General features: G+C 32.5%; 1 protein-coding gene across 1 annotated transcript; it reads left to right on the top strand.

The window, feature by feature from the left end:
* The first annotated feature begins 1,980 nt into the window (after positions 1 to 1,980).
* On the top strand, positions 1,981 to 9,286 carry LOC149556035 (L-gulonolactone oxidase 5-like). Its single transcript, XM_089830156.1, has 2 exons — positions 1,981 to 2,964; positions 8,306 to 9,286. The coding sequence occupies exons 1-2, from the start codon at positions 2,031 to 2,033 to the stop codon at positions 9,139 to 9,141; spliced, it is 1,770 nt and encodes a 589-aa protein (XP_089686282.1). The 5' UTR covers positions 1,981 to 2,030; the 3' UTR covers positions 9,142 to 9,286.
* The last annotated feature ends 902 nt before the right edge of the window (positions 9,287 to 10,188 follow it).

A 10,188-nucleotide genomic window follows, 5' to 3' on the forward strand; every position in this document is an offset into this window, starting at 1 on the left:
TTAACATTAATGAAGTTGTAGATCTTTATATTAATATATAATAGAAAAAGATAAGAAGTATGAAATTTCATAACAAATGATCTCTAGATTTTAGTACTTTTTATAACTTTTCTAAAAATGCTAGCAAAATAATTAGATGTAATTATAAAAAAGTCTTTATAGTTGAGTCAATATAAAATATGAGAAGTATAAGCTTCATTACAAATTTGTAACAAAAATATAAAAATAATTTGATGTAATTATAAGGAAAGTCTTGATGGTTGAGTCAATGAGAGATAAAGTAATACTCAAAAATAGATGAAATTGAAAAAGTCATTATGGTAAGAAATAATATTTTCATCACTATCTAGTAAACCAACCATTCTCATTTCTAGAAAATAAATTCCCATTAATTTCTACCTATTTAATATATTCTATAAATATTTATTTCTAGAAAATAAATTCCCATTAATTTCTACCTATTTAATATATTCTATAAATATTTATTTAATATTAATGAAGTTGTTGATCTTCATATTAATATATTATATGAAAATATAAGAAGTATGGCATTTCATGACAAATGATCTCTAGATTTTAGTACTTTTTTGAACTTTTGTAAAAATGATAACAAAATAATTAGACATAATTATAAAAACTCTTTATGGCCGAGTCAATAGGAAATAGAGTAATACTATAAAACAAGTGATATTGAAAAAGTCATTATGAATAAGTAAGAAATAAAATTGTCACGACTTCTAAGTAAGCCAACCATTCTCACTTTTAGAAAAATAAATTTATGTAAATTTATGCTCATTGATATATATATATATTTGATGTTAATTAAGTCATGGATTTTCACATTTAGATCTTCCTTTTAATATATTGTATAAAAATATAAGAACTATGGATTTTGATAATAAATGATTTATATGTTATACTAGTTTTTAATTTTTTTTAAAAAAAATGAAATGAAAATAATTAGATGTAATTATAAAAAAAGTCATTATGCTTAGTCAACAAGGATAGAATAATACTCTAAAATAGGTGATATTGAAAGAAATAACTTTATTTGGCCATCAAGTAAATCAACTATTCTCACTTGTAGAAAAATGAATTTCTATAAATCTCTTCTTATTCATATATTATTCAAGTCTATATCTATATCTATATATGTAGTGGGTCTTATAACAAATGATTTATAGGTTACAATACTTACTAATAGAAAATAGAGTAATACTCTAAAATAGATGATATTGAAAAAGTCACGATTAAGTAAGACAGAACATTGTCATGATTATTAAGTAAACTAACTTTTGTCCCTTCTGGAAAAAAGAGTTCCTATAAATCTCCTCATTAATATAATATCTAAATATTAATTTAATATTAATAAAGTCAAGAATCTTTATAAAAAATAATGTTACATATTAAAAATATAAAGTTTCAGATCTATAAACAATAATAATTTTTAAATCTTTCATTAGTTGAAAAAGAAGTTAGTTGTATCTATAAGAAAAGACTTAACGATTGAACTAACTACAGACGGACCTAATATTCATTCTGAATGTAGATGACATCATGACTATTAAGTGAACCAAACATCTTCACTCTTTTAAATTAAAAATGAAACATCGATATTACTTTTAAAACTCAAGTCATTAGTAAACAGTAAAATAATAAATTCAATATCAGCAGAGGCGACTATAATATGTTTTGACGAGTTCTAGGCCAGTCGCGTGAGAGAATTCCTTCCCATTCGAGGTAATTTTCACGTTATCAGCACCACCGTTCGCACGTGTTTGAAATAATCGTTGGCGTGCTTTGCATCCAGGCGTTCACCGTCTCAGAAATCTTTCCATCAACTTGTCTCATTTACGTGTGATTTCCAATCCTTCCTGCTCCCATTTTTGACGTTTCGTGAACGAAACTTCCAACAAAATGTATTTTGTTAATAATACTCACCTCACACAAACCCTATTTATACCCACTAACACAGAAAAACACAAACGTACCGCAAATAAATTGCTCTAACATCTCCATCTAGTATTGCAATGACGAAATCCATCGTTTTCCTGGGCATTTTCATGTCCCTGTCGCTGCAGTGTTCCATAACAGCAGCTTCTCTGGCAACGTGCGCGCCGCCACCTGCAATTCAATGCAAAAACAACAACTCCTCGTGCGAGGTCTTCAACTTCCAAGGAGTTTGGGACGACCGCGTGGTCTGCAATGCTCAGAACGCCGTATGGCCGACGTCAGAAGTGGAGCTTTTGGCGGCGGTGGCGAACGCGGTGAAAAACAAGCAGAAAATCAGAGTTGTGAGCAAGTTGTCTCACAGCGAGCCCAAATTGGTGTGCGTGGGCAGCGGCGGTTTAATGATATCCACGAGAAACTACGCGTCTATTCTTGAAATTAATAAGACGGCGATGACAATTAGGGTTCAGGCGGGAGCCCTAATGGGGGACGTCTTGGAGGCCGCCGCCAAAGAAGGATTGGCTCTGAACGCCATGACTTACTGGAACGGCGTCTCCGCCGCCGGTGTCATTTCCACCGGTGCCCATGACAGTGGCTTCGTCGGAAAAGGAAGTGGCGTTTATGAGTACGTGGTGGGAATGAGATTAGTTGTTCCTGCGCCTGCGTCTGAAGGGTATGCGAAGGTGATTGATTTGAGGGAGTCTGATGAGGATTTGAATGCTGCGAGATTGTCTCTGGGTGTTCTTGGAGCTATTTCTGAAGTCACTTTTGCTTTGGAGCCAATGTACAAGCGATCTCTCTCGACTGTTCTTCGGGATGACGGTGATCTTGAGAAGCAGGCTGAGAGTTTTCTTAGAACTCATGAATTTGCGGATATTAATTGGATTCCCTCACATGGCTTTGTGGTTTATATTCCCATCGATCGAGTTCCTGTTAGTGTTCCAGGAGAGGGCTTGAATTCTATCATTGGGAGCGCCAGTACAGTTGATGAGATCCAGACAAAAGCGAATCACTGTGAGTATACTGTTCATTCAGGGACAACTTAAATGTCATACAATAAGGCTTGGTTCTTAAGTTAAAAGTGTTAAATAGTTAAAGTCGATTTATTTTTCTCAAGTTCAATTTTCACTTGGTGTGTGATGTTCAAAACCTGACAGCTTAAACATCACATACTAAGACTTGATTCTTAATCTAAAAGTGTCATATAGTCAAAGTTGACTTATTTTTTTCAAACTTAATTTTTCCTTCAGTATGTGATGTTTAAGAGTAACTAGCACTTTATTCAGTCCATGAAGTAATAAAGAACAAACTAGTGTGCCCATCTTGAATGTCTTTGATTTTAAAGCTATCAGATTTTCACGATTTAGATGAATGTATGAAAGCTTTTGAATGTTGAATTTGATTGTGTTAATCATTTTTATCATCAATATTTTGGATCATGCAAGAAATAGAGTGATTTGAAACATTGATGATAAAAAGTATTTGTGCAATCAAATTCATAAGTTTTCATATATTATTTGATGTTTGCAAAAGCAAATAACTATGGAAAAGTAGTTTTCTTATGCAAGTAGAAACCAAACACTTCATATAAAATAAGGAGTAGGTGTTCTCATATCATATCATGGGCATGCATTACCTTTTTTGTTTTGAAAGGGAATATCAGAAAGACATTGATGATAAGAAGTATTTATTCACTCAAATTTGAAAACTTCCATATATTATTTGATGTTTGCAAGGTAAATAACTATGGAAAAGTAGTTTTCTTATGCAAGTAGAAACCAAACACTGATTAAAAATTAAGAATTAAGTGTTCTCATTTCATATAATGTGGCACAGATTAAATTTTTTTGTTTTGATAAGTTTATTTAAATTTTGATTGTAAGTTCTAGTTTGGAAATTGTTTAAGTCATATGCATGTCTAAGTGTTGATTTTTAGACTTAAAGTGTTAAACATTCATAGTTGACTGATTAATATTTTACTTAGTGCATGTGGTCTAAGGGCCACCTTTGTGAGGTCTATTTTGTATTTCGTGGTTGTTAATTATCTTTGTTCACATTGGTTTATAGTTTTTGATTAAAGGGTGAAAATAGTGAAACCCCATATAGTTTTACAAAAGTTAAAACATTAAAGCCCATCATACCATCTATGTTGGACCAGCAAACAACCCAAACACAACCAAACAAAAAATAGACCAAAAACTAATCAAAGCTAACCAACAAAAAAAAAACACAACCTAAAAAAGAAAAAAACCCTAGAAACAAACACAAGAAGTCAAATCAACTCCATAGTAGAGGTAGCTAGTTCCCCTTTAAAGTTGGACATCTTCAAAACCACCTACTTCAACTTAGCCAAATCAGGAGGAGAGTCAAAAGCGTATATTTTCTTTGAGCTTGATCTCATATGCCTTCCCAAGCTAGTAGCTTATGTACTAGAATCATCCATCTCAAGATCCAAGACCAACATAGCCCAAAGTCCTGATCAACTTTCCCCACTAGCCTATTCAGACAATCAACATGCATAGATAGAATATTCTGGAAACTATTAACAATCCCCTTAATAAAAAATAATCCCCTTAACAAATGGCTCCATTTTTTGTTGACCCTCCCTTGCAACTCTTCCATCTTAATGTATACATTTTTCTTTTACCTATCAACCCCATTGTTATTAGAATTCTATGATTTCCCTTGTATCTCCTCCAATTTAGCACTAAGGACTCTATATTTTTTGAGATAAAAAAGAAGCAAGAGGGTGCTGACCCATGGTACAATCAATGACACTAGATACTATTAATAATACGTTAACAACACCTAGTGCCCAACATCAAGAAAATCCAACATCTAATGCCTACCTCTATAGAAAATAAAGGTTTAAATGTGATTCAACCACCAACCATAGTCAACATTGTCAAAGAGCACCATGGGACCAGCCCTCACAAAGGTAGCTGTCTTTAACCAAAAATAATAGCAAAGAACCCGAGTGACCCCTTTAAAACTACCAACAAACACTTGAACATAGGAAGAAAATAAACAAAGGTGGGCAAGACATAATCAACCCTACAAGATGCAGTATCAAAACTCAAGCTTCAAAAAGCATGTATCTCTTTCTCCATTAAACCAAAAGGTTGAAAAACATCTAGTCTTCTTGCAACTAAAACTAAAAACATCCATCCTTCTAGAGGGGTCCTTGTAAGCAAGAAATTTCCTTGTTCTTAGAATGCATAACAGAAGGCTCCACACCAACATTACACTAGCCTAGCTAAAAGAGAAAGGGTTAGGCCTGAAGATCAGTGGCTGAAACAACATCATCCACTTACACAAGCCCACAAAAAATTAAGAAACCCCTCCCCAACACAACAACCACCTCAACATGGGCAGTACAAAGAAGGGTTAGAGATAAATAACTTCTAGTCAAGATCCCCCAAGGCGCCAAGAGAGCCAAAGGCAGAGAAGGCCACCAACACCCACACCATGCCTCAAAAGACCAACACCAAGCCTCGTTAAAAAGTTGAGCCTCCTTCATAATAGGAACTTCTACCTCTATATGAAGTCACGTGAATTAGACAATGGGGAGCAATGCCATTATCTACCATTGGTCCAAAAAAGGTGATCTCTCCTCAACAAAGATCATAGTCACCTTGCCAACATGAAAAAATATGCCCAAATCAACATCCCTGATCACCAATAGGGGACAAGAGGAACCCAAGATCCATTCAACAAGAAGAACATCATCCAAACCATAGCTAGAGCATGCTGAAGCACCTTTCCAAAGGATCAAATCTCTCATCCCTCTCTTCCACCTATAGTTAGTGAGGAGAAAAACCCTTGAAGAACTAACCTCAACCTCTCCAACATAGAAAACCTCCACCTCAAAAGAAGATTTTTGCACTTCGATATGGAAAGAAGAAGTCAAGAGACATCCAAAGGGCCTACTCCAACCAAATAATGCATGGAAAATTTACACCTCCATAGGGGAAGACCCCACCTCAAAAGGAGTCAAATAAGGGGAGGGACAACTTCTCTCCTTGATAATAAACCTAATAAAATAATAGTGACATAAGGATGAAAACAAGGAAAAGAGATAACAATAGTAGCATAATAGGTGTTGCCTTTCTCGTGAACAACAAAGGAATAACTAGAAGAACTGAGAGTCGGGAACAACACCAGAAGGGAACCCCTCTCAAAATCTCAAACCGCAGAAGAGTATCCAAGAGGGATCTATCAAACTGCCCTATGAGCACACAAATAATGCCAAAAGGGGGCACCCAAGTCAAACCCAAGATAGACACACACCTCACAACCAAGAGAAACCATTGTAGAAAGACTACTTAAACAAACCCCATGGCCCAAAAAAATTGATGGAAAGCAACCTTTGATATCCTCTGAGTAGAGCACTCAACATCCCCATAAAAAACCCTTAACCACCAAGGTAAAGGAGTTCAAAGAACAAAGAAGTAAAGGATCACCATAGTTGGATGAGCATCACCTCCCTACCATAAGGCTCATCTCCCTCAGCTTCCTCGTTGTCATTATCAAGGCCATTCACGTAGGAAACCCTAGCAACGTTTATCTCGCCTCTTATCGCCAGAACCATATAGAGAATTCACTTGGGGGGGGTGGCTCTATAGTTGACATTGTTCTATAGTTGTGTTCAATGTGAGGTCTATTTTGTGCTGATATTGTCTATTGTGTAACAATTTCAATTGTTGTTGTGTACATTTCTATTATGCATTGTGTCATTGTTAATCAATTTTTTTCTTTACTTGTGTTCAACTTTAGGTCTAATTTCATTGCATGATTGTCAATTAGCTTTGTTCATATTGCTCTTTAGTTGTGTTCAGTGTGAAGTCTATTTCGAATTTCTATTTTGTATTGTGTGGTTGTTAATCATCTTTGTTTACATTTTTCTATGGTTGTGATCCATGTCTTTTCCCTACTATTGTTCAATACTTTTACTAATATGTTGATGGAAATTTTTTAATGTTTTGGATGATAGTTTCCTTACTACCCTCTATTGTAGCAATGAACAAAGGAGTATGCCAAAATTGAATGTCTTTGATCTTTTCTAAATAACTAGTAATTGAAAAATGATTTTCATACGCAAATACAAACCAAACACTTCATTAATATTAGGATCATGTATTATCATTTTATATCACTATACACATTAATGTTTGTTCTTATATGCTCTTTTGAATTTTGGTTGTAAGCTTTTCATTTGTCAACATCCGGTTTATCTTAGATGTATATTTTTCAATTACTATTTGAGATCTATTTTCAGTTGGTATTGTATGTTGCATAAATTTTTTCAGTTGTTGCTGTGCATTGTGTTCATCAACTATTGTTCATATTGTTCTATAACTATCTTCCTTGTGAGGTTTATTTTTCATTGATATTGTGAATTGTGTGCCTATTAATTAGTCTTGTCTGTATTGTTTTGTAGTTGTATTTATTGGGAGGTCTATTTTTAATTTCTATTTTATATTTTCATGTTATAAGTTCTTAGTTAGGGAATGATTTGAATCATATTGCTAAGTACTAATTTCTAGACAAAGTGTTTAACATTCTAAGTGTGTCTGTTATAGTGTTAATATTTTACTTAGTATTTGTAGTTTGAAGGGTACCCCTTGTTTGTTAAGATGTCTATGTTAAAGGTTTATTTATTAGCTAATTTTTGAGGTCTATTTTCAGCTACTATTGTGTAATATGTGACTATTAATTAGCATTATTTATATTTTTCTCTAGCTGTTTTCAGTGTGATGTCTATTTTTGGATGTTATTGTGTACAATGCATGACTACTAATCAAAGTTTTTCATATTTTTAAAAAAATATCTTCAATGTGAGGTCTATTTTTAGTTTCTATTAAGTATTGCATGATATTTTTAGCTGCCATTGTTCATTGTGTGACTATTAATCAACTTTGTTTTGTACTTGTATTCAACATTGAGTCTTTTTCAACTACTATTGTGTATTGCATGGCTATTAATTAGCTTTGGTCATATTTATCTATAGTAGTGTTTAGTGAAATTTCTATTTTTGTGTATTGCTTATTTGTTAATCAATTTTGTTCACATTGTTTTGTATTTGTGTTCAATGTCTTTTTCCTACCATTTTCACTATTTATTTCTATGTTGATGGAAAAATATTATTGTTACTAGGGATAGCCTCTTTACTGCCCTCCATTGTAGCATTCTTTTAATTTTACATTATTTTGATAAAAAACAATATATTTTTTTAATGTTTGTAAGATTCTTTAGTTTGACTTTTTTCTCAACTTAATGTTTTCATAATAAACTAATTTTTTTTCTTAAGGTTTTTTTGTGTGCATTCATTTAATTATTTGATCTTGTCATGTAGATGAAGAAATCCAAGATAAAGTAGATGTTGAAGCTATATGCAATGGACTCTTAAATGATACACTTGATCTAGCAATTAATGGCAGTGGACTTTCAAATGATGGAAAGCAGTTTACAGGGTACCCAGTAATAGGATTCAATCACCACATTCAAACAGCTGGTGGGTGCCAAGCAGGAAGCTACTCAATGAATTGCACTCCCACAGCAATTTTAGATAAAAATGATACTGTGTGTTCTTGGGATCGACGCATAAACACTACCTTATACTTTGGTGCAGAACTAAGAGTATCTGTATCTAATTTGACTGAAGTAATAAAGGATGTGAAGAGGATTAGAGATTTGAATCCTAAGAAGTTGTGTGACATGTCTGGAGTATTTATGCGTTCTATTAAGAAATCAGAGGCATATTTGGGACCTAAGGATGATTTGGTAACATTGGATATGATGAATTATAGGTCTTGGAACATTGGCACACCTAAGTGGAATGAAGATGTTTATGAAGAGATTGAACAGATGATAATTGAGAAGTATGGTGGTATGTTACATTGGGGTAAATCAGGGGGTTACTTATTTGAAGGACTAGCTAAGAAGACGACCAATTTAGAAAAGTTCTTGGAGGTGAAGAAAAAATTTGATCCATCTGGAATATTTTCTAATGATTGGACAGATAGTCTATTTGGTATCCAAGGAGGAAGTTTAGAGATTTTTAGAGATGGGTGTGCACTAGACATGCTTTGCAAATGTCGAGAGGATAGACACTGTGCTCCACAGAAAGGATACTTTTGTAGACCAGGGAAAGTTTGGAAGAATGCACGTGTTTGCACAAAAGTTAATTAGTAAATTTTAGTTTTATTATATGCAAATAAATTTATGTCGATGAGACTAAATTTCAACTTGATATTACAAGTTGTAAGGACTATTTGATATATTGTTTTATTATATATCTATATATATATTTATTTAAAAATTTGTTATTCTATCACCAACTTGAGTTATGATGGTAAAGTTCTTGTGTTGTTGTTCTTTCTAGTAAGGTACAAATTCTATTAGGATGATGTCTCCCATTTGTAGCCTCTCTAGTTCATAGCCATAGCTCTTGGTCAAAGTGATTTCCCCTATTGAAAAAATAAAGAATTCCCATCCTACATTTATTAAGGTCTACAATGTAGCTGTACATACTATATATATATATATATATATATATATATATATATATATATATAGAGAGAGAGAGAGAGAGAGAGAGAGAGAGAGAGAGAGAGAGAGAGAGAGTTGAAATGGGATTTAAGCAATTTACCCTTTTTTATTAGAATGAAGATTATTGGAAGTAAAAGAAAGTGCTTACACTTCAAATATGAAATGATTTAAAAATTTTTATTATGTTTTAATCTATTGAAAAATAATTTTTTTGTCAAAGATAAATAATTTTAATACTTGAATTAATCTTTAAATTTTTATAATTGTTTCTCAAATGTTTTAATTGTAAATGGTAGTGATAATTATTGCATAAAATTAGAAAGAGCACCATTATGCAAAAAGAGTAGGTCTCAAAATTAATAAAATTTAATTTTATGAATACAATGTATAATAAAATAATAAAATTTAATTTTATTAATACAATGAATAATAAAATTTAATTTTATTAATACAATGCATAATAAAATTTAAATATTCTATGGACATTGAAGGGTTTAGTCAACTCAAATCTAAATTCTGAGGATTAAATGAGTTAACACATGAGACAATAAAAGAGTGGCACATCTCTAACAATTTACAATCTCTAAAATATTATTGCTACCTGTAATGCAATACAACCTTAATGGTATGGATGATGATATAGAATTACAACTTGTAAAAATAAAAATATATAAGAAGTCTATAAAA

This window comes from Cupressus sempervirens, chromosome 5 (assembly GCF_028749045.1).
Source record: "Cupressus sempervirens isolate cs-2001-9-10 chromosome 5, ASM2874904v1, whole genome shotgun sequence".
In the NCBI taxonomy this organism is placed as follows: Eukaryota; Viridiplantae; Streptophyta; class Pinopsida; order Cupressales; family Cupressaceae; genus Cupressus; species Cupressus sempervirens.

Coding starts and splice junctions, on each gene's coding strand:
- LOC149556035 (XM_089830156.1), top strand. CDS start 2,031: ATGACGAAATCCATCGTTTTCCTGGGCATTTTCATGTCCCTGTCGCTG. Junction 2,965..8,305: donor CCAGACAAAAGCGAATCACT/GTGAGTATACTG, acceptor CTTGTCATGTAG/ATGAAGAAATCCAAGATAAA.